The sequence below is a fragment of the Siphateles boraxobius genome, unplaced genomic scaffold (assembly GCF_051911475.1).
Source record: "Siphateles boraxobius isolate OS27281-9 unplaced genomic scaffold, OSU_SipBor_1 6, whole genome shotgun sequence".
Lineage (NCBI taxonomy): Eukaryota > Metazoa > Chordata > Actinopteri > Cypriniformes > Leuciscidae > Siphateles > Siphateles boraxobius.
Genome location: NW_027509186.1, coordinates 22846637 through 22872428, shown reverse-complemented (window position 1 = coordinate 22872428; position 25792 = coordinate 22846637). Strand labels below are relative to the sequence as shown.

The 25792-nt window shown below is 36.7% G+C and overlaps 1 protein-coding gene across 2 annotated transcripts; it reads left to right on the top strand.

Moving 5' to 3' along the window:
- Positions 1-34: 34 nt before the first annotated feature.
- Positions 35-25089, top strand: slc43a2a (solute carrier family 43 member 2a). 2 transcript variants are annotated; one of them, XM_077208241.1, is made up of 15 exons: positions 45-214; positions 1714-1939; positions 7815-8040; positions 8527-8582; positions 8673-8749; positions 15759-15851; positions 15929-16062; positions 16555-16757; positions 18789-18932; positions 19807-19824; positions 20729-20855; positions 20997-21129; positions 21402-21475; positions 21560-21683; positions 22274-25089. In XM_077208241.1, the coding sequence occupies exons 2-15, from the start codon at positions 1780-1782 to the stop codon at positions 22433-22435; spliced, it is 1731 nt and encodes a 576-aa protein (XP_077064356.1). In that variant the 5' UTR covers positions 45-214; positions 1714-1779; the 3' UTR covers positions 22436-25089. The 2 variants fall into 2 exon arrangements, with proteins under 2 accessions (XP_077064357.1, XP_077064356.1); XM_077208242.1 differs by lacking the exon at positions 19807-19824 and having other exon boundaries at positions 35-214.
- The last annotated feature ends 703 nt before the right edge of the window (positions 25090-25792 follow it).

Sequence of the window (25792 nt, the reverse complement as noted above, 5' to 3'; positions counted from 1 at the left end):
TGGCTGGTCTCATCTCTAGCTCAGGAACCAGCCAATGGGTAAGTTGGCTTGTTTGTGTGAAGCAAGCGGTGCAAATATAAAATCGGGGGTAAGAGATGTTGGGAAATAAATGTATGTGTGAATATAATCCAAAGAGTGAAATTGGCATCATAAGGTTGTTTATACCTTTTCTACTCTGAAGAGAGCCGAATCGAGGATTTGGTGAAGGAAATAGGTATGACTTATTATAAGGATGCTCTGTTGTAAGTTTACCCTCTAAGACTGTTAATGTAATATATAATCATGTTATATACATTTCACACCGTTTATACAGTCATTGATAAGGAAGTAAATCGTTTATTTTTGGTTTAAAATTATTAGATATTGATTTAAAAAATGTTAATTATTTTTGCAAACATTTTTAATATGACAAAGACTATAGGACCGTTCTTCAATAACTGTATTTTATTATGAAACGTTTTCATTGCACGTTTTGACGTTATTAACTATTACTAAACTGTGATGTGTTGTTTGAATTGTAGGCTATATAATGCGGTATGAGTTTTATGCCGCAACTTTGTTCAATGTCTTGACAGCTGTAGCTATGACATTCAACTTGCATTGAATAGGTCCAGCATCGACAATTGTTAATTTCCGAAAAATGCGTAATGATTGTCCTGATGTTATATGAGCTTTTACATTTGCCGTCAGAATCCGTGTTTTGCAGTATCTGATGAATGGAAAACTGCTGGTAGGCTGCATCATATTGGAGTTAGCATTTTAAAATGTCCACATTTTTACATCGAGCATTTGTTTAGCCTAGAACAAAACAATAGTAAGTGAAGCGATAACCAGGAAGTGCATTTATCGTGACTGTTATTCAGTGCAGAGTGTGTATCAACTGAACAGCTGAGCTCTGTATGCATGAGGAAGGAGGAGAGGGGTGCACATACACACACAGGCGGAGGCACTGATGATGATGATGCCTGTCCAGTTTAGACCAGTTTTAGGGCTGCTCGTTTTCCGCAGTTTGCTTAACGTAAACACACATCCAATACATCGCGCGTAAATCAGGAAAGATAATTCAACCAGAAAATCAATAATGATTGAAATAGTTTTATGAGGCGTTTGTGAGTATATAAAACAACGTGTAAGATGTCACTTTGCATTCCATATTCTACATCGTTTGTGCAAAGCAAACATAATCGAATCGTATATTTTTATGAAGAAATGTCACTTCGCCTGTGGATAAATAGATTTTGTACACAGATATCCGTAGCACAAAGCAGACGACTCGCGCCGCACTGGTTCGAACCGGCTGGATCTTGGTCTCACGTGGAGCTGTTCTCTGAATGTGTTTATCTCGTAGCCAATGAGGGGAGAACAGAATGTTCGAACAGCCAATCGGAGGCTAGCAGGGAGGGAACTGGGTTTCGATCAACAACATTCTCTTTTGGAACTCAGCTGTTTTTTTGTTTATGTGCTGTTTTGTAGCTAAGCGAGACAAAGAAACTGAATCTTAATGGTGTTCGACTGGAGTTGCGGTTAAAACAATGTGTCAACAAAAGAACATACACTATATGTGGGAAAACAATGTAATCGTTGGAAGATTAAAAAAAGTCAAATTTATCATTATAAATGTATTAAACATGTAAATGTTATTATACTTTTTTTGATATTATTTAGTATTCAACATTAAAAAACTGACACCCAACTCTATGGCCACTTTCACAGGATTGCCCAAAGTTTAGGGGGATTTCCTCAGTATTACCAGCACAGACTGTATCATCTCCTTCAGTCATGGCTCCCTCACTGGCCACAGCCTTCTCCAGGCGCTGGTGGATGGCTATTACTGCGGTAATCGAAAACCTGTTGTTCTCTGCTGTCCTGCTCGGATGGGGCTCACTGCTCATTATGTTGAAATCAGAGGGCTTTTACTCCTACCTCTGCAGTGAATCAGGTAAGGAGGGGACAAATGAGTGCACTCAGTGTTACAGAAACTCATAAAGACATTAAATGCACTATCCACAATAGATGCCAGTTCGAATGCTGCAAACATTTCCTGAACATCAAAGAAAAGTCTAATATACAAATATACAAAGCATATTCATTTGCTTTAATAGCTTTGTTTTCACTCTTTCCCCACCCATATTTTTACAGTAAATGTTTGGCAGATTGACTCAAACCATCTTGGAATGCAGTTACCTTAAGCAAAACGTATTATTTCGCAACAAAGGCTGCAGCATTATGAAAAACAAAAATCTCTGTTGTCTGGCGCCCATCGCAGGGGTTGTGGAGGAATCCAAACCAGAATATCAATCGATCACTGAGAGTCAGTGCGCCTTATTTGGAAGCCCTCTTGCTTTGTGCTGTCTTTAGGAATTACAAACAGCATCTACAAGCTTGTTTGGAGTCAGAATTTTGGCAAAATGGGTCTAGATAATTTGATCTCCTTCACAGGGTTGATTTCAGGGTAAACAGACCAGAGGGCATCAATCTGCTTAGCTTATATAACACAGTATAGATACTTCCATGTGCAGCTGTATCATCTTAAGGTCTTGGTATGAAAGAAAATGTTTAATCAAAGAATAAATATCGAGAAAACTTTTTCTTGATATTTATTCCTTGATTCAACATTTTCTCTAGCGGATTGTGATATGCTAGACTAATTGTGGATTTTCTGAATAGCTAAAAGAGTGTAGACCACTTAACAAAGATGAAAGATACCAACCATTCCATCATCTGATATGTGGGTCAACTTATTATTACTTATATGTTGTGCTTTAAAAGCACAGCCTTTAAAAAAAGTGTACACTGCAAAAAAAAATTTTCTCAGTTAGTATTTTTGTCTTGTTTTCCAGTACAAATATCTAAACATTTTATTCAATATTTTATTGAATTATATATTTATACAAATATTCTAAACATAACTTGAGAAGCAAAAGCTCTTAAACATTAAGTCTAATTTTTTTTCATTAAAATTAATTGAGTTCATACTTAATACAGAATCTTAATTCAAAGTGAAAACAAGTTTATTTTTCTTACCCCATTGGAATTTTCTTTTTTTTACAAATTTGAGTCACATTTTTCAGAAAACAAGGTCTACCATACTTTTACTTCTCAAGTAAATGTATCTTGATTTAAGAATGTATAGATGTTTTACTGGAATACAAGACAAAATACTGAGTAATAAATTATTTTTGCTGTGTAATTAATCCAGACGAATATAGAATCTTAACTGGAGTAGGACTGTTCAGGTCTACTTACAACTCTTGGCAAAAATGTGTCTAGGTCATGATGTTCATCTGTGAAGAACAGCTTGTTCCTACTGAGCTCAGAGATTAACTTTATTTATTAATACACCATGTACTGATCATAGACTGGTACTGATGCACATAAAATCATACTTATACATTAAGACTGCTAATGGAGTCATGTCAATGTCATTGTCACAGGGCCAAATGGCTCAGACATAATAAAAAAAAACATGGAAGCTACGTGTGCCTGTGAGCCATATTTCAAATAACCTTTGGAGTATATAGCACGAAGATATCCAACATACAGTATGTATACATAAAGTGTGCAGTGCAATGATAAATAAAGACTCAACAGTTTGATTTTTGTTGACCTCCTGTCTGTTCATATTGTGCACTGTCATGTGGCTTCTGATAATTCAACATTATTGCTAATAGTTAAAAAATATCTGCTTGCTGACACTAGTGTAAAGTTTCTTTTGGAGTGTAATGTCTTGTTCTTGAAAGACTTCTTCTGTGCTGCTTTAATTGTGACTTTTTCTGTCTTTGTCTCTGTGACACACTCTTGTATATGGTTGTATTTGAGGGGCTCTGTAGCTCTCACTGCTTTTCACCTACAGGGTGCTAACTTACTAGCGGATTTTTGATATCTCAAATGGGTTGGGCCTTGATGAGGCACAACATTTTTTGGCAAAAAGAGAAACAAGAAGTGTACTATGACTGCATACTTTGACTGATTTTGATTAAACTTCAGCTGTGTTCATTGTAGGAATCAGATCACATGGATGTGACTATTGTGTTGAAATGGCCCTCTTATTATAACCCAGTTTGCTTCAAACTTCGTTCGAATAATGTAAAGACGCCACAGGAAAGGATTGTGAAAGGATTGTTGATATCTGAAATACTGTTGTAATTCTTTTTGGGTGTTTTTGAGACTCTTAGCATGCTTCAAATTGTATGAAACTCGACACACACATCAGAGTTGTCAGCCAGCCGGGGGGGGGGGGGGGGGGGGTAGTTTTACCTACAGTCACCAAACTCGCTACATATATTGTTCTCATCATGCCAGACAACTTTCTAATTTACAGTCATTAGCTCCGACCAACAGGAAGTCAGCTATATTTGTTTGAACGTGGATTTTTTTAATCAAGATCTGAATTTTTAACTACTGGTCCAAAGGGCTTCATTCGATTCACAGCTTTCTCAACATTATGGCAATATATTGAAGATGCTAAATTGACAACGGGTACTGGATATCTGGAATGGTGTTGCCATGGCGATGGATTAAAATAATGACAAAAAGGGAAACTGTAAATCTTCTAAATAATAAATTACACTCCATTTGTCTCTATATAAAGTAATACAAATAAAACTAAAAAACACATATTATTAATTTTTTATATGATTAAATATATGCAGATTTCATTCTATCTGGTTGAAATAAACAAATAAAATGAAATGCAATACATAGCATAACCACTAGCATAGGCCTAAAAATAACAGGGTTAAGAAAAGCCTTGTTGTTGAGAACAGTGTTTTCAGACATAATGACTTGGTTTTAATAGGTATGGCATTTGGATATATATTAGACGTTATCAAAATGTACTTTCTGGCACAATTTTTTTATTTTTTTTTATTTTTTTTAAATGTTGTTAAATCTTCTGGCTCAACTAACTGGTAAACAGTCCTGATTGTATTTGTGTGTGTGTGTGTGTGTGTGTGTGTGTGTGTGTGTGTGTGTGTGTGTGTGTGTGTGTGTGTGTGTGTGTGTGTGTGTGTGTGTGTGTGTGTGTGTGTGTGTGTGTGTGTGTGTGTGTGTGTGTGTGTGTGTGTGTGTGTGTGTGTGTGTACCCTTTCTTTGCTATGTGGTTATCCCTGCATTACAGTATATGAAATTAAGACTTTGGATCTGTTTCTATCAGTTTTAATAACAAAATAAATCCATAGAACCATGGTTTATTTGTAGTGCACTGACAACATAGTTTTATATAATTAGTTTAATTATAATGTTAATACAATATTTTAAAAACTTGAGATAAAAACTTCTGGACTTATAATATATTTGAGCTACAAATGATAACTTCACACTCATTTGTATGTGACCTATGACATCATATTACCTCAAATTCATCGAAATTTTAAATATCTCATGGATGTGGATGTTGTGGTTCGTGGTTATAGTGGCGCGAACTACCTGTATTAAATATGGCATATTCAAACGACTTTGACATAGTTATTTTACATTTACCCGCTTTAAATCTATATTGCCCACCGTGTACAATTGCCCTAACGGGTCTTGGGCCCGTCATGACTGCTTGCAGCTTTATTCTTGTGTTTAAGAATTTGTGGTGAGGTTCCAAACACAGTAGTGGCCTTATTTTGAAACTTATTGAGACATTTATTGATAGAATAGTGGGAAAGGTCAAACACATCAATGCACATTGCAATCCTGGACATTCACACTTCCCTTGTCTTTTTCATTTCAGCTGTTGTCAGCATCTAGTTCTGACATTCTAGACACCAGGACATGTCTGATGACACAAGGAAGTAAATGTGGCTCAAGTGTTTGCTCAATGTAAATATGAGATTATCTTGCCATTTCCTCACGTTTCCCTTGGACTCAGCTGTCCATTTGACACATCAGCTGGTTGGTTCTCTTTATTCAGCAGGCATGAGGAAACACTGACCAGGAAAATGCTTGTCTGGCTAAATGATTTGGCCCCGCACTGACTGAGTCTGTGTTCATGATGTTTTTGTGCGTCAGACTCGTGTTGTAATCTCATTCCGTTCTGCTCTCACTTCTCTATCAAAGCAAATGGAAAATCAGGCCTGGCTGTCTCTGGTTTTTGCTGTCGCTGATTAGATCTTGTGGAACAATGGGTTCAGAAACGTCTGAAATAGAGCTACTCGTTCATCTGAAGAGAACTAAAATGTGAATCCAACAAAACCTGTCAACATCTGCAAGTCATATTTCAACCCAAATGCATTAGAAAATGGAGGCTGTTTTTAGGATCTTAACATTTTATTTTTTATGTTTTAATTGATATTTTATTCATAACTATACACCACCGTTCAGAAGTTCAGACGTCTATAAGATTGTTTTATGTTTTTGAAACAAGTCTTTTATCCTCACCAAGGCTGCATTTATTTGATCAGAAATCCTTCTAATATGCTGTTCTGCTGCTCAAGTAACATTATTATTTTTAATTAATTATTAAAATAATAATAATATAAATAATAATTTAATAATTTTGAGGGGAAAAAACTTGTTTTGCTTAATGTTTTTGTGGAAAGAGTTTTTGTTCAGAAGAATTGCATTTTTTTTAAATAGAAAACATTTGATTATATTGTTATAACTGTTTTACTTTCACTTTTGATCAATTTAATGTCTCCTTTTAAAATAAAATCTATTTTGATTGCTTTTAAAGAAAAAATATTACTGACCCCAATTTTGATCAGCAATTTAATATAATAAAAATAAAATGTTATTTATGCTTTAATTAGTGATTCAATAATGTAACCATGCAAAAAATCTTAATGGTCTTAAAACAATCTTCATTTTAGTTATGTTAAAAAAATTAAAAAAAAGTATTCAAAATGTGAATTTTGTGGTGAAATATTTGACTCAAATTGTGTGCTGAACAGGAAACTACCTTTTCTATTAATTTCATGAAAAAGAGTAAAAACATACACTACTTTTTGAGTCAGTCTGTAACTGCTATCAGGAGCAGCTACTCAAGGCGGCTCCTCCTTTATTACTCAACAAAATATATCAAGCTTAGTTAGCAGATATCTGTCCTCTAATAGTCAATCAGTGACTTCTAACCATTTTCTTTTCATCATCAATCACCTGCTTAAGTCATATCTGCTTTACAAACACAGGTCCTTTGTTTGTTTACTGATCACATTCAAACAAAAATCCCTCACACAAAGACTCCCTGTCTCTTGCCCACCATATTACATTCATAACAGTTTCTCCATATTCTGCAAACAGCCCCATCCTCCATCAGAACAAGTTATTCCAGACCATTTTCAAGGCTGTTGATAATTCAAAAGAATGCTGGATAAACAACTTTTATTTAGTCTTGAAGAACCAAATAAGAGACTTGTTGCCCAGGCAAAGCATGGTTGTCCATAGTCAAAACAACAGGGGAGTACTAGGTGAAAGGACAGGGTTAAAGATGTTAGTCAAACTGCTCATGCCTTGGCGGCTGTAGGAAGGTGTTGAGGCTGTGGGTTCAAATAAACACCCGTGCTATTTCTGCTATAGTTGTTTACTGTGTATAGCTCTCTGTTTATTTGACCCCTTGCCCAGCATCCTGCCTGCTTTAGGAGGGGGACATGATGATGGCCCCGATATCTCTCAACGACATTTCCTGTTTTACTTCCCAACTGTTTTCCTAGAAGTCAGAGTCCCAATTAGTCCTTAGAGTTTTACATGTGAGCGTGTGACTGCTGACTTCCCTGCTAAAAAAAACAGCTTAAATGACTTTCCACGCTGGTCCACACTGGTTAGTGCTGGTTTGGTGATTAGATTGCTCAATCTGGGTTCATTCTGTCTAACGCTTTCCAATCCTCCAGGTAACAGTACGGGGCAGAATATATCTGAGAATGAAAATGGTACAACAACAAGCCCAAGAAATGAGGAGGAAAATCTTAATATGAATGGCTGGACCATCTGTAAAGAGCAAGATGAGATGCTGAACCTTGCCTTCACCATCGGCTCCTTCCTCCTCAGCGCCATCACGCTGCCCCTTGGCATTATCATGGACAAATATGGCCCACGCAAATTAAGGCTGCTCGGCAGGTATAGAAGGAAAACTGGCTTCTGAATACATAAAATAAAAATGTTCTCTATTTATACGGTAAAAATATGATTCATATTTTATTATTCTATTATTATTATTAACATTATAAATTTGTGTAAAATATTGTTAAATTATTACATATGATATTGTTTTATTTTGATATTTATTTGGATTTTGAATAGTGCTATCAAATCGATTAATCACATCTAACATGAAGGTTTATATATATATATATATATATTATATGTTTGCAAACTTTTGTTAGATGCGATTAGTCGCAATTAATCGATGTGAAAGCACTCATTTTGAACAAATATTTTATAATATATATATATTATTTTTTTGTTATTTTTTTATATATTATATTTTATTATGTTATAACGTTTCCATGACTCCCAGTTTGAAAACATCTTTGCTAAAATATATGCATTGTATGTGGGATACATGATGTGTCAAAAGAATAACATGAAATGATCTCTTCGTAGCGCATCGTTTGCCCTCTCCTGCATCCTAATTGCATATGGAGCCAGTGACCCTAGAAGTATGTTTGCAAATCCAGCTGAGACCACCGTTGCTGTTAATACCCACTTATCCCTGCTCTCTTTTACATCCTTGTATTTTTCTTTAACAGATCTCTCTCTCCTAATCTTCTTCGCCCTTGCGCTGAATGGGTTTGGAGGCATGTGCATGACCTTCACCTCACTCACAGTAAGTGCTCATGTCCTATTAGTGGGTTTCCATGGGTGTCCTCTCCGGGCTTTTGCGCAAATACCATGGCGCAATCTCACATGGTGGCCACATGCCACTGAAACTCAATGTAGCTGAATAATGCAGGTGTTTTCTGTTCCCAAAAATTGCTGCATCATCATTTATTCATCCTCAAAGATAATTATTTTAGCTGGATTTCCAGCAGAATCATAGAAATTAACATATGCTGACATAGGATGTAACTTGAATTTATTTCAACAACAAAAAAAGACAAAATAGCTCATCCATATCTTTATATGGCAGAAACAGTAAGATGAAATTAAGAATAGTAAGAATAGTGAGTAGTATACCAGTGTGTTATTCCAATTTTAACCAGCGTCTTGTTTCATTTCTGAATGAATCAGTGGACTAAATTATTCAATGACTCACTCTTAGCATACTAGCAGCATACTATTCTTACTATTTCTGTCATAGTATTGGGGAGAAATAGTAAGATGCTATGATAGGCTACTATGCGATTTCGAATTCAGCTAGTAACGTTCTGAATGAATCAGTGTTTTGAAAGAATCACTTGATTTAATGATGTGATAACTCACTCATAAAGATGGTCACTTTTTGTCACCTTTAACTGGTGTAACAATGTAACTCACAGAAACACTGTCTGAATAATGTCCACCGCTAATACAGAGAAGACAGTCTGTCTGGAACGTGCAAACAGAGACAAGTTGCTGCCTATAGTCACTTATGCTGTTCGATATAGTATGTTGCTGCCTATGTAGGCAGAAGACATCAAAACAGCTCCGAGCTATTGTGTATTTCCACACACTATTACAGTTTCAGCGACAAAGACAACAAAACATCTAGCTTTGTGTTTAGTGTGAGATCTGCAGTTCATTGGGTTCATATTGAGAAACATCACCAATAAGGAGAGCTGTGTTGAAGCAAACAGGAAGTTGCGCTCATTGCCAGCTGACGGGTGGTTGTCTCTTGTTTCTGCATGCTGCTCTGAGTTCATAGAAAACTTTGAGTTCATAGCTGACGGTACAGCAGTTCCTGCAACCAGTTCAATTGCTTGTGTTGTTGATTTTCCATCCCCGGTTCTTGTGCTACCATACATGCCTTAGCCTGTCTGGGCAACCCTCCAACTGTTACATACACACAGAGAAACACACACACAGAAAGAGTGAGTGAACTGTGTAGCGGAACAGTACAGACTGTTATATCAGCTGTTGTGTTCTTAGAACCTTTTCCCAGCTGTTCTGTATAACTATGTGTTTTACCCTGCTGATTGTTGTGTCGGGAGGTTGAACCTGAGGAGTTCACTGTGCGGTTCATACTGTCTGTAATCTGTTGTTTGGGTGCATCTCTCAATAGCTTCATTACTGTTACTGTTATTAGACTTATTAAAGGTGCCATATGTAATATTGACAGTTTCAATGGCTGCAATACGCTGTATTTTCTGCCAACTGGCAACCCGGGGTGTTGAAATACTATTGGATAAATTGGCAGTGAGCGCGATCACACTGACCAAAACAAAAACAAACATTTCGACACGGAACGCACGTTTTAAAGTAGAATAACGGGCTGTAACCTTGTTTTTCAGATTAAACTTAGCATTTCACTATCATATTTGCTTATACTTTGAATTTGGCATTTGAACAAATCTATTCTTCACCACATAACCCGTTTTGCAGTTTTTTGAGTTGATGTGTGTTGCTATTTTTCTTATAATTTTTTTCTAGCAATGCCCTGCAACCAAACAGAACACCCTAAGAACCACGCAGCAATCTACCAGCAACCACTGGGCAACCACATAGCATTACCCTAGCAACCCCCTGGTAACCACTTAAAACATCCTAGCAACCACATAGCATTGCCCTTGCAACCATCTAGCAATGGCCTAACAACCACTTAGCAATTCCCTAGCAATCACCTTGAAAACCCTAGCAACAACTTAGGAAGGTCCTAAAGGCCCTGATATACTCACATCATAGTTCTTTTTTGTTCTTTATTTTGGGGTAAAACAAAGTTCGAAATAAGTAAGTAATGATACCGTTATCGAACAAATGACGCCGCCTACACTGCTGAGAGCAACGGTTAGATGAATATGTAAATACTTTCCTCTTAATAACAAATGAAACTTTTCCAGACAGTTCGCTTTGACAAGCTGTTTCGAACTCCAAAAATGATCTCCAAATGAATTTCGTTTTGGCCTGTTCTAAATGAAGTCCCATCAGTTCGTTCTACGATTTCGCTTGAAGTATATCAGGGCCTTAACAACCACCTCAAACACCTTAGCAACCATATGCATTTCCCTGACAACCATGCCCTAACATTGTAGTGAGTTTTGCACAGGTAAGCACAGCTCACATTTTTTTCAGCAAATGTAAAAATGTAGTCCAGAAACTTTTCTGAAAATTGTATTCTATGAATAACCAAGTCTCACGTTCTGAAGACAAACCCTAAGAGGTTAGGCAATCAACCCTTCTTTCTCTTTCTTTTCCGCGCTTTTCTATCTCTTTATCTGTCAATCTGTGTCTGCACACTCAGCAGTTTATAGTGCAGCTGCAGTAAGAGTGCCTGAGACCTTGTGTTTCCTCTCAGCACACCTCTGATTTTTCCCAGTACACTGACTCAGCTCTCTGTGTCTAATGGCTGGACTGTCCCCTCCCAGCCACCTGATTCACTGTCTGACCTCAATCCTTCATCTGCCCATTTCTGCAGCTCTTATCCTCTCCCGTTTTAGCTCTCTGTCTGTCTGTCTGTCTGTCTGTCTGTCTGTCTGTCTGTCTGTCTGTCTGTCTGTCTGTCTGTCTGTCTGTCTGTCTGTCTGTCTCTATCTGTCATCCCACTGGCTGTGTAGCAAGCAATCATCTTTTTAAGTCTTTTGAAACACAACCTCGCTGGAGATAGAATAATAAATAAATAAATAAATAAAACTTAAAATAAATAGTGAGAAATAGTTCAAGAGAAACTATTGCATGCGCACTATAATTTTTTTGCATGCACACGAGAAAATATTGCATGCGCACAAGAAAATGTACACACACGTAAGGGAATTTTTTCGCATGCTCGTACGTTACAATTTCCGGTTTATGCACTACTATAACCTGTCTTTGTGCGTCACTGCCATTCTCCGCCACCTGTAAGGTTGCGTTAAATTAGACTAAGTGGTTTAGTAAAGGGTGTTTTGGATCTTTTAAAATACTTTCTTTTTTTTTACCAATATATATAAATATATATATTTTAATTACATTTTTTAATAAAGTTTTATATAGGACAAAGAGCAAATATATATTTATTAATTCATAAACCGGAAATTGTAATGCATGAGCAAGCAAAATAATTCCTGTGCACAGTGCACACTGCACACGCGAAAGTTTAAATATGCGCACGTTTTTGTAAAGGACCCTTTAGGGGCTCCGTAATATAGCAATCTCTGAACCATAAAATTTCATTGGGGATATACTGTTCCTCTTTATTCTAGCTCTGTCTCTCACTCGCTGATGCACTAATGCTGTTTTTTTCTTCATTTGTGTCTTCAATCCATTTATAACCCACTTCTTTAGGATGCTGAGTCATGTGAGGAAGCAAATAGAAAAAATGGCTTATAATGGTGGAATAGGAGCATTTAGGCTCCAGAAAACAGATTAAAAACACTCAGTAAGTAGGCATGCCAATCGATATTTTGCTGTGTTGGTCCAAAGGACACTTCAAAATGGGGTGTGAAAGTTTTTGTTATATGATTTGTTATCTAAATATGCCCCAGCACTCTCAGTACTGGGTTGCGTCAGGAAGGGCATCCGGTGTAAAACCTGTGCCAAACCCAAAGTGTGCGAATAATTTCGATGAAGCAGACCCTGTAATTGAGAGGGACTAACGCTTGGAAAATGATGAAAAATGAGTCATGTAAATGCACCAGGGCCACACGGTCAGTTAAGTGTGGAACAAATAAGGATCAAGAGTTAAATATAATAGGTAATATGATAGGCAGACTATATATATGACCCTCTGGAAGCCACATTTGGGCTTTACAAAGTCAGGATCTGGCCAGCCTTTACTAGCTTTCACCAACTTACCTTAACAAGTTTTTCTTTCACTTCTCTGTTCTATATTAATTTTACCCTCACTCATTGTCGTTATCTCGCGGTGACAAGTATGATTTATCCACTTCAGGCCCCTCCCCCCAACCCATTTACGGTATGACTCACCATACTTCCTCTCAGAGAGAGCTGGAAAAAGGATTTGACAGATTTCTGTGGTCATATGTTGCACAAATGGGGATGGGAAAGCCAAATTCACAATGACGATCGGTGTGATTTCTCATGAAACATTCATTGATTTGTTTTTCTATAACACACCCACACATTAATCTAGTTTGACAGGTGCTTTTGGGAGAGTGGGGCACAGCTACTCAACTCAGGCACTTCAAAATGACCTTTTTATTTCAACAAATCAATCAAGCACCACACTCACTGACTTTAGTGCACATCGATCCCAAATTTAAATCAGCTTCTGGGAAGCTCAAGGCTAAAAATAGCACTCAGTTTAAACAATTTATAGTACAGACTTAAAAAAACTCCATGCCCACAGTTGAAACACCCAGTGATAAAATAAATGAAATATTACTCTTCTTTTAAAATATACACTGCTATTCAAAGGAATTATTGGTATGAGTTGTTAATGTTTTTGTAAGAATTCTCTTATGCTCACCAAGGCTGCTTTTATTTGATCAGAAGATTTTGTGAAATATTACTATTTAAAATAACTTTTTTTTCTATTTTCTATTTCAGTATACTTTAAAATGTAATTTATTTCTGATGACAAAGCTGAATTCTCAGCATCATTGCTTCAGTGTCAATTGATCCTTCAGAAATCATTTTAATATGCTGATTTGATGCTCAAGAAACACTTTTATTATTATCAGTTGAAAAAAGTTATGCTGCGTAATATTTTTATGGAAAGCATGATACATTTTGGGATGAACAAATCTATTATTTGATGAATAGAAAGACCAGTATTGATTTGAAATAAAACGCATTAAACGTCATTAAACGTCTTTAAAATCACTTTTTCTGACTGACCTTAAACTTTGAACGATGATGTATATTATGTACTTGCCTCACAAGTGCCATCAGATTAGTATCAGATGTAATATTTAATATTTAGAGATAGTGATAATAATGTTTTAATATTCATTTCAAAATAATGTTATTTCAGATAACCATTATTGTAAATCTTTGGTTGTTTTACACTACAGCCTTGACTTTGGGACTGTTTTATCTCAGTGGATTCCTTTGATCTTATTTGCTCATATTTAATCCAGACAGTATCACTTTACTTGTAGACTATCAGTGTTTCTCAAAATTTTTGTTTTTCTCTCAATTTTGACACTCGCATTATAATACAAGATGATTTTGATAAAAGGGACTTTGTTGCAGTGTCTCTTTGTATTTGACATCACATGACCAGCCCTGGCTAGTGACTGTCTGAGAAAGCAGAAGAACAGTGTTACTGAAACCGTCTCTTGGTACTTCACATGTAACTCAACTCCATGGAAAGACCGTTCCACACTCCATTAGCCAAAGCTGTTCTTACACAGTCTCTCCAAACACAGGCATAATGCCGCCTATAGGACACTGGGTGTGTGAGAGATATTGTAAGTGTCATCTGGGATGTTTTAGCTCTGGTATGACCTTTACTCTAATTAGAGGCGGTGAGTGACGTCTATGATGGGTTCCAAGGGAGAGCTTTCCTGCATTTTTGTTTTCAACAAGCTTTTGGACTGGGAAGTGGATGTCCAGAGAGTTCTTGGAAAATCTGTGCTGATGTTTGAACTACGAGTTGTGGAGGAAATGTGATATAAGACACTGTCAGCTGTCGACGGGTGTGAAATAGATGTTGTTGTTTTTTCATTCAGAAAAATGGAAGACCTAGAAATTAGAAAATAAGAAACATGTACCAGAACAACTGCAATAAAATATAAAAAAATAAAATAAAATGGTGTTACTCTATTTATAACTATTTTAAACAGCATTTTGCAAATTATTTTACATTTATCATACATCCAAGTTGACAACAGTGAGAGACTACATGGAACATTTGTAATTTTAAAAATGTAACAAAACAAAAGGATTAAAATTAAATAAAATATTTATTAAGTGAATACAATTATATATATATATATAAAAATGTTATATATATATATATAATTGTATATATTAAAATGATATAGTTTTTTATTTTTGTAATTTTTATTAATCAATTTAATTTGTCTTTTTTTTTGTCTGTGTACAGGAAACTTCTGTCACCAAGACAAATTCATTGTGTGTGTAAGCACTAACAATAAACCTCATTCTGTTTCTGATTCTAAATAAAATAAAATAAATGAAATGAAATGAAATGAATAATAATTAATAAATAAATAATACAAATATTCAACAGTACATTAAATATCTTGAAAATATTCTCTATTGTAAATGACTACACTCTTGCTCTCTCTGCCTGTTTTCCTTCTCAGATTCTCTGTGGTTCTCCATCTTAGGCGTTCAGGCTCTCTTCCTTCTGCTGTGTTTTCTCTTTCGTTTGACAGTTGTTTACCCTGACAGTGCAGATTAGAACAGCCATTGCTGTACTCCTCCACCCAGCTCAAAAGCAACAGCATTATGCAAGCTTCTCCAGTGTCCCTCACACTTTCTCTCGCTGCTAAAAATATTCATGGCATGCAGTTGCCTTTTCAAACGATGTCCCCCCACCTACATGTTGCTCCCATCGGAGAATATTACCCTGATGTAATGTTTACTTTCATACCCTCCGCTATATCTGACGTTTTGTCATTTAAAACAGATCCTGCTACAAGATATCTGTTTATGTTTTGCTAATGGCTCAGACATTATGTCCACAAAGTGAAAGCAAATATATTTGCTTTTCATACCAGTATTGCATCTGAAAAGTAATTTTTTTATCCACCTGAAGAGATTTTGATATCACCTGTTTGTCTCTTCTGTAGCTTCCCAACATGTTTGGTGATCTCCGCTCCACTTTCATCGCATTCATGATTGGCTCATACGCTTCATCCGCCGTCACCTTCCCGGGAATAAAGGTAAATCCGAGTGCTCAGTTTGGACTTATTTAATAAATTGAGCTTAAATCGGTGATAATGATGATGATTGTTATCAGGTGATCTATGACTTCGGTGTTGCCTTCATCACCATCCTTCTGGTGTGGGCTGGCTGTGCCGGCCTGGTCTTCATCAACTGCTTCTTCAACTGGCCGCTCGAGCCCTTCCCAGGACCCGAGGACATGGATTACAGGTATGTAGTCCAGTGTGTCTGTACAGTACCGTTCAAAAGTTTGCGGTCGGTGTGATTTTTTAAAAGGAATTAGTTAGGAAATATTTATATTTCAAATAAATTATGTTCTTTTGAACTTTCTATTCATTAAAGAATCCTGATAAAAATGTATCACTGTTTTTACAAAACTATTTAGCAGAACAACTCAGATCACATTCAACATTGATAATAATAAGAAATGTTTCTTGAGCTTATTAGAATGATTTCTGAAAGATCATGTGACACTGAAGACTGGAGGAATGATGCTGAAAATTCAGCTTTGACATCATACGAATAAATAACACATATTATATTCAATTATATTAATTCATATAATATAATATACAGAATTATATTAATATATATTAAAATAGAAAATCTTACAGACCCCAAACCATGATTTTGTTTTCTGTATTCATTTATTGAAGGTTCTGATGGAACATAATTCACTTATTGTCTGTCTCACCTTGTCAGTGTGAAGATCAAGTTCAGCTGGCTGGGCTTTGACCACAAGATCACAGGGAAACAGTTCTACAGGCAGGTGACCACCGTTGGTCGGAGACTGAGTGTGGGCAACTCCATGAAGAACAATCCAAAACAGCTGGCCACCCAAGAAGGCAATAAACTCTGCCTGTCCACCCTCGATCTGGAGGTGCAGTGCAAGTCTGAGGAGGAATGTGAGTATCGTCCTTTTTGTTTTCTGTTCACCAGTCTTGCTTCTCATCATCTGAAAAAATGTAAAACCACACCAAAAATCTTGGATTTTTTCCTTTTATTTGTTTATTTATTTATTTTATTTTAGGATCGTGAAACATATAAAACAAAGAAAAACAATGTCATAAAATAAGAGATATTGAAAATTCGCTGTTGTACCATTGTACTCCTATGTAACATGTTTGTAAGATCTTTTTAAGATGTTCTTAAATTAATTTAAAAAAATTATCATTTAAAATAAATTAGTTAAAAATTAGTTATATTTATAACATACAATGTATGTTGTTTTACTGCTTTAATAATTTGAAGGGGTCATACAACTGCATTTTTGTATTATTTTATGTTTCCTGATGTGCACCTATGTTAGTATGTGGCGAAATTGCGACTGATTTACCAAAGAATCCACAGTGAAATTTACCGAACAAAATAATAATGCTCTACTGAGACATTCACATAGTTGAAAATAAATAACTACTTTTCTAGCATTAGGATCCTTTGGAAGATAATGATATTATTAGTCCGGTCATCCTGTATCTCTCCTCTCTCCTCGTCATCTCACTAACACGCCTGTGGGCGGGGCCAAAAATGCGATGATGTAGAAGTGGGCATTGATCTTCTTCTGTAGAGGTGGTATTTCGTTGCACTATTACATCTTAATGTGACAAAACTCAAAATGAGTCGTTTTTTGCGCTTGGTTTCAATAAAAGCTGTTTTTGGACTAATGAAAAAGTTTTGAGTTCTGAAAATTAAAGGATGTTTTTATTATACAATGACCTCTAACATGCCAACATTTTTATTTCTCAGTAAATCCCTTTTATCGTGCATGGGGATTCCTTCATTAGCCCTATGCCTGGTTTCTGACATCTGGAGGTTGCCGAACCAATCGATGCTCCAGGCACACGCTGTGTTTGCACTTTGCTTCTACTAACCCAAATCTGTGCCATGCAATTATTCCTAATTCACCTCAAACTTGTCAGAATAATGCAAAAGGGCCCTTGCTCCCCTTTTTAGGGTTCTGCAACTCTCAACGGGGTTCCCGGTTGGGCTCTTTTGTAGTAAACGGAGCGTGCAATCGATTCAGACTGTGTTCCTGGAGGACCCATGGCATGGGGCTAAAGTTGGCAGGGGTTGACAAGGTGGCAAGGGAGAGGGCAGATAGCACCAAAGAGCTGTTTTAGAGACGCAGCAGGAGAGGTTTGAGAGAGAGACTGATGCTGATCCCTTCTAACTGTCATCCATAGAGCGCTAATGCCTTCCCACCCTGTGTTTCCATTACTGCAGTCAGTTACTGTCAGACTCACTGCTGGCGGCTTGAAAGTGTGTGAGAGTTTGTGTGCTTAGAGGAATAATGAGGTAGATTGTTTGTGTGTGTGTGCGTGTGTGTGTGTGTGTGTGTGCAGGGGGGTTAGATCAGATTACCAATGCACCAGGTAACAGCACCATAAAGGTCTCTCCATTGCTAGTCAGTGAACAGCAGTATGCATTTATTGCGCTAGAATTAGTGGATCATTAACAAACCCAGACCCTCCGGCCTCTGTGATACTGTGCCAGACATTGAAGTGTTGCCTGGCTATCCAAGCACCTGTAGAGTTATTTTCCATGAGAGCAGGATCTGACTGTTTTCAAAGGCATTAGAACATCCTACTTAAATTGTGGTGACTTGGGAGCCTTTTACACAACACCGTTTTCAACTAAAAATGGAAAACTTTTAATGCGTTTTGGTTCATTAACACAACAGTGTTTTGGGGGCCTGAAAACGCAAACGGGTTTCAAAGCGCAAGTTTTTGAAAACTATACTGTTATCGTCTGTGTAAACTACGTTAATGCGCCACCTACTGGCCTGGCATGCATAATAGAGTGTTATGAGTCGTTTTGACAGATCCATGTGAACTGGGACAATTTTGACAGTTACAGTTGTCGTCTGTATGCAAAAAACGCAAAGGAAAACCCTATGAAGCCATTTAAGTTAGTTAATTATTAAATGTGTTTTTCAGCCCAGTCCTTCATGCGGAGCATCTTCAGCCCCATATTCATGCTCAGCCTCATCACAATGTGCGTGACTCAGCTCCGTCTCATCTTCTACATGGGGGCCATGAACAATATTATGGAGTCCCTTGCTGATGGAGACCTGAACAAAGGTATGTTTGTCAAATATTCACAACATGCTGCCAAAACAAGTTGTATGATGCTTCAGGCTAACAGCGTTTCTTTTGATCCAACGCTAAATGTCACCTAAGGAACAGAATGTAACAGTCAGTTTAATTTTCTCCAAAGAGAAATAGATTTTTATGATTACATAGAAGTCGCTGCAGCCAAAGTGCTTAACTCAGATATATATTATTGTATAAATTATAAATATATAAAATTATTATATTATCTAAATATTTGTGCAGTACATTTAATTTATATTTTTTTACATATTTATTATATAATATTAAAATAATTATTATTATTTATAATAATAATATAAATCATTTAAATTATATTTGAATAAATTCATGCATATTTACTTGCTAACTTGCATATTCTGATATTTTAAAAAAAGTATACACACACACACACACACACACACACACACACACACACACACACACACACACACACACACACACACATACACACATACATTTTACAATACTTACAATTATTGTCTGTTAGTGACCAGATTGACCAGATTTTTCATATACTCATATATCTTTTGCTTCAGTCTTGTAGTTGTATGGTTTAGTTAATTGCTTATAGCTTTTTAATTAAGATTTAATTGAAATAAGTATGGAAAAAATGTCTGTATTATCAAGGCTGCTGAAAAAGCACTGTTGTGCTCTATTCCTCTCACAGCTTCCTTCCTAAATGTTTTCTGATGTCACTCAGTGATTGGCTGCCTAACAACTCTTAATCATGCGTTTAATATGTACTCGGATGGCCACAGCAGGTTCACGTTTCTAATTCCTCGCTGTCTGTCTCTTGTCCTCTGTTTGCACTCTCTTCGTGCTGCTTGGTGTGTTTTTTCAGTGGAAAGGATGGAAATGGGTAAGACTGCAGGCAAAATGAGATGCATTCTCGAGTCACCCCTCTCACCCCACCCCCCACCATGTTCCTCCCTCCTTCCTCCTCCACCTCCTTTTCCACCTTTATTTGACATTGATTCATGTTGTCATGTAAAAGCATGAACCCAGCCCTTGCTGGTTAGAGATTGAAATGATGCATCAAAGTCAGTGCACAGTATAATATTCATCCAATCATTCATCTGTCCACCTAAACTTCACAGCAACAAGTCATGGGTCATTCTATGAAATGGGTGTCTTTTCCAATTTTATAGGCTATAAATGTCTAATTTTATACATTCTGTGGGACAAATCATTTTTAAGTGTTAATAAATTGCATTGTTCCATCTAAAGCTAAATTAATACATTTTAATATTAGTGCATTTTAATATTTTTGTATATTGTAATATATAAAATATATAAATACATTCATATATTGTCAGTCTATTTGATAGTAGGTATTGATTAATGATTTATTTTTACAATTTTTTTCAAATAAAAAATCTGAATGGTGGAGACAAAAAAGGCATCCTCAGGACAAAAAAAAGACAGAAAAAAAAACAAAGAACTAGTTTACTTGATTTTGCAGATACACTAACGTTCAAAGGTTTAGTCTCTATGCTAACTAAGACTGCATTTATTTGAGCAAAAAAAATTTATAACAGTAATATTGTGGAATATTACAATTTTAATTTAAACTGTTTTATATTATACATGTGTCCTTGCTGAATAAAAGTATTACTTAAAAAATGCTACTGGTCTCACACTTTTGAATGGTAGTGTATGTTTATGTAAGTCATCAGCTTCATTGTTAAAGCTATTTTCACATAATTCGTTTGGCAGTATGACCCTTAAAACTATGTTAAAACTCAACTTTCTTTCTCTCTCAGTGAGCACATACTCATCTATCTTCGGGGTGCTACAGTTGCTGTGTCTTCTGACGGCCCCTGTGATTGGTTACATCATGGATTGGAAACTCAAAGAATGTGAGGATGAAAATGAAAAACAAGTCACAAAGTGAGTGCTACAATGCGCGTCCAACTGCCTAATGCATCATTTTGACACGTACCGCCATTCAGTTCAACCTGTAATTATTATTTGATTAAAAGCTTAATGTTGCATTGCATCTGAGTAATTCACTCTTGGCTTTTCTTTCAGGGATCCTACTCAGCCAAAGAAACGTGACAGACAGATCCAGAAGATCAGCAACGCTACCCGTGCATTCGTCTTCACTAATTTGCTGCTGGTCGGCTTTGGGGTGACCTGCCTGGTGCCCAATCTTAATCTACAGGTAACTGAGAGCAAAACATCAGTTTGCTGCCTGCAGAACAATATTGTTACCAGTGGGAGAGGAAGTGGTGCAGAGCGCCTCACGTTACTGCAGCGGATGCTTTGGGATGTAGTAGCACAACAGCACAACCCAGTGGCACCACTGACTGTGACTTTCTTTCTAAGCTAGCTTCTCAATATTAATGCATTAGACAAAGTAAAAGAAAAGAAAAAAGAGGCTATTTTTACCTTGGGGGAGTAATGAGTAACTGTGGTTTCTTGTTTCCCTCCTAGATTTTGTCCTTTGTTTTGCACACCATCGTGAGAGGCTTTATCCACTCTGCCGTTGGCGGCTTGTATGCTGCTGTGTGAGTATGGTTTTGTGTTTTGGGTCTTTATTGGTGTTGCTTTTAATCATGATTAAAGAACAATGGTTTTCTTTACGGGTGCAGGTACCCGTCCTCTCAGTTCGGCAGTCTGACAGGAATGCAGTCTCTCATTAGCGCACTTTTTGCATTGCTGCAACAGCCTCTCTTCATGGCTATGATGGGCCCACTGGATGGAGATCCACTTTGGGTGAGCAAGCAGTTACTCATTTATTCACCTTCATGTTGTTTCAAACCCATATGACTTGCTTTATTCTGTGTAACAATTTCATGAAATTTGATAGGCAAAAAAGGTTCTGCCTATCGTCAGCAGTGTATACCTATGTGTCAGGTCTGCACAACAAAACCTGCGCACTTGCTAATCAAAACTAGCCCAATCACGGCCAAAGCTAGCCCAAGCACGTTCCGGGGGGTAAAAATCACTACAAAAACTACAACACAGTGAATTCACTTGACCAACTTGAACCCGTGGGGAAATCCTTCACCCTCACACGAAATTCTACTGTGTGGAATTCTCTTGAAATTACTGGATTACACCTGCGAAAAAAATGGCAGTCAGTGGGCATCAACAACCCCGTCCTATTTTATCTTTTTCAATAATCTTTTTATCTTAACAGACGTACGTTACAATATGGGAGAAAAGATTTGTCACTACAAGTCTCAAACCCATTTTATCTTTCTGCTCCACACATAAGCCATATTTTATGTTGTTATTCAGCAAAAAATCCTTCAAATTTAATTTGTGCTTGCTCAAACTCAAGCTTTTTTCTGTCTGTGTAGGTAAACGTGGGGTTACTGGTCCTGACCATGCTGGGATTCTGCCTGCCCAGTTATCTTCTGTGCTACGGCAGGCAACTGCACAGAGAGAAGCAGGAGCGCGAGGAAGACCCCAAGATCTATGTCCAGATCAACAACAGCACCAACCCCGAGGCCTTTGTCTAACTGCAAAACACACAGATGACAGCAGTTGAGGAGCAGGAGGAGAGAACTTGCAGGTCACAAAAAGAGGGATAAACACCTCCCTGATCCCTCCTTCTGTCTCTGACACACATACTCACCTATTCTCAACAGGCACACGAACACGAAATACAGCCAAAGCAACCGAGAGTCACACAACGTGCCACACAAACACACGTTTACACGCAATGGAGTGAATGGACACTGTGAAAGGCAGGTATAGAAACAAATGATGCCCTTGTCCTTGAAACAGACAAGGACATCAAGTCCTTATGTACTGCCTGACAAGAAAGATGAGAATGGCCCTCTTTTCTTGCAATTTTAGCTTGATTCTTGAATTTCACACCATGATGACACAAAAGACAAAGCAAATTCAGTGAAATTCTCTCAGGTTTGAGGAAGCCTTCCTGAACAGAGTATTACACACATCACTAGTATTCAGCTTCATGGCCAAGCTTGTTTCAGACACTTTCTGCATTGTTACCTCACTCATTTTGTTTCTTTCAGCTGCTGAAATGCGAGACAAGTACCATCCATTACGGTTTAAATATGAAAAACTGACAAACTACCTTAAAGCAGAACGATTCTGCTTGTTATCTGTCCCATATGGGTCTTCATTGGAGGTGGACAGATTTTAGACTTTAATCTCATATATGAAAGCATGAGCATGAAAATGCAGCTTTTTCTGAACTGGGCTGATTTTAAAGGACACCTGAGGCTAATGTAAACTAAACACGATTTTAGTATGACAGCTGTGCTATTATTTACTTTGGGCTGCAGATCCAGTGCATCTATGGGTGAGATGATGCATACTGTACATATCAGTCCATTCAGAAGGTTGTAGAAGCCATGTGGATCTAAACGGTTTCTGTTAAAGCGGTATTAACCTGACATTTCAATCAAGAGTATCTGATCTTCACCAGCAATACTATTCCACACTGATCGTACCGTACCCTATACCACTTACCAATGCAGTACTACTGGTTAAGCGTTACTTGTTAGCACAAAATGTTTTCTTTTCCTTGTATTGACTCAATTATTCAGGGTGTTTCACTTTTAGAGTAATAATTCATATCAGATGTCTTCACCTGCAAGCTCTGCTTTGTCACGTATGTGCGTTTAGGGGTACAAAAAAATGAGACAGTGTACTCTCGGTTGAGAGATTAGAGGCCATTATCGGATATATCTTGCACTACAGGGTTCATAATTACAGAGGTGCTTACGTTAGCCATTACAGAGTATGTGCTTTCTGTTTCAACCTCAAAGTACACAAAGACCATGTTAGCCATACAAGATACAAGATATTTTGTGCATTTTCTCAAGATTTCTGGTCTGGTTGCCATTTAACTATACGGTGCTTACTAGAAAAGAAAAATCAAGAAGGTTTCTGTGTTGGTCAAGATGAATGATACAGAAACCAAATACTCACCTTGTAGTGATAAGAACTTGAATATAAATCATAGCGATTAAAAAAGGGAGATTTTTGAGACATGCTTGATGACAATCGCTTTGGAAGATCCATATTCTTGTAGCTTGTAATGGGTTGCAGGTCAGCATTACGAATTACAAAACGTGGTAAATACGTCAAATTAAGCAAAACCGGGTCTTTTAGCCTATGATAAGTCCTGTGACAGATGGATTTAGCTCAACTGTGCTCAGAAAACAGTGTGGAAAGTGATGTAAAATCAGTCAAAAAGCTTTTAATCATGAATTCCAGTGTTGATGTAGATACTGTGTTTTGTGCAGATCACTGAACATTTCTCATCAAAAGATTGATTTGATTTGTTACGGTTTGGGTTAAGTCACAACCTCACTCACTTTAACAGTATTTTCTCTGTAAACCTACCTAAAAGAAAAAAAGATTTGTCTCCATGTTTGAGAGACAAACTCAATCATTTGTACAAGATCCTGGATGAGTAAATAGGACTTGTGCATGTTGTCTTCTCAACAGTGGCAATAAATGTTACCTTGTTTTATGACCCCTTCGAAGAGGAACAGGTCAGATCCACCCAGCAACATCCTTTTATTGTCTGCCACACTTGTTTTGAATATTTCATCAGAACTGAGGCTAGACGTGAGTCTGTGATGGATGGCATTTCCTGACTTGAACATGCCTGGATATTGCAAGTGAATTCCAATCTAATGCAGTACTGCACTTAGCGTTATGAATGTGAGAGTGAAACATTTGCTCTCAGAACGAAAGTAGCACTTTTTTCACTGCCATACCTTAAATTTTCATTCTTTTCTCAGTAGTCACAATCACTTTTTTTTTTTGGTTTAAATGTTGGTTTATTATACCCAATTCTACCTGTATGAGCGTGGAAAATGCCCATACACAGAGGTGTAAGAGGGAAGAAAAGTGGGAAAGATCTGCTTTAACACCAATGTTTTCTCTCTGTACTGTATTGTATTTTTTGTGTCATTTGTTGATTATTTTGTTGATTTATCTACTTTTTAGGTTGTGTTTTTAGTTATATGTATGTGTACATATTGATCTTTTTTCTTTTTTTGTGGGCGGTTCACTGTACTATGCTTTTGGGTTATATCATTCTATTACTATATAGCACCTTTTTTAATAAATGTCTCAACAAATATCAGATATGTGAAAAGTAAATAAAAACATTAATTTGTATATGAAATATTTGTTTGTGCATTTTTTGGGTTATGTTAGTAAACTGTACAGTAGATGGCAGTGTGGCGTCAGTCAAGAGTTTGCTCAACCTTTTGGAGAATTGTTACTGGTGTCCCCCCCCCCCCCCCCCCCCAAAAGCTTCTGTTTTTATAGGTTTTTATTGCAATTTAAATAAGTATTTCTATAAAACAATATACTAGACTTCAGAAATATGCTCTGATCAGAAAATTAACAGGATGGGATGCCTACAGAATCTAACAGAATACAACTTGTTTGGTGGTTTATATAGGCTATCTCTCTCTCTCTCTCTCTCTCTCTCTCTCTCTCTCTCTCTCTATATATATATATATATATATATATATACATACATATATATTAACCAGGCACAACAGTTTCCAACATTGATATAAGCTGAGTATCAAATCAGCATATTAGAATAATTACTGAAGGATCACGTGACACTGAAGACAGGAGTAATGATCATGCTGAAAATTCAGCTTTGCATCACAGAAATAAAATATATTTTAAAGTATATTCAAATTGAAAAGAATTATTTTTTTATTATTTCACAATATTTATGTTTTTTCTGTATTTTTTATCAAATAAATGCAGGCTTGGTGCTTATAAGGAAAGTATTTCAAAAACCTTTTTTTCATTGTTTATAAATGGCGAGTTTAATATTTCATCAAATGGTTTGAGTACAACATTTT

What these genes read in the sequence shown, in the direction of transcription:
- slc43a2a (XM_077208241.1), top strand. Translation starts at nt 1,780, where the DNA reads ATGGCTCCCTCACTGGCCACAGCCTTCTCCAGGCGCTGGTGGATGGCT. An exon ending in TGCCCAATCTTAATCTACAG is followed by an intron (nt 21,130 to 21,401) that starts GTAACTGAGAGC and finishes TTTCCCTCCTAG; the next exon opens with ATTTTGTCCTTTGTTTTGCA. An exon ending in TGGATGGAGATCCACTTTGG is followed by an intron (nt 21,684 to 22,273) that starts GTGAGCAAGCAG and finishes CTGTCTGTGTAG; the next exon opens with GTAAACGTGGGGTTACTGGT.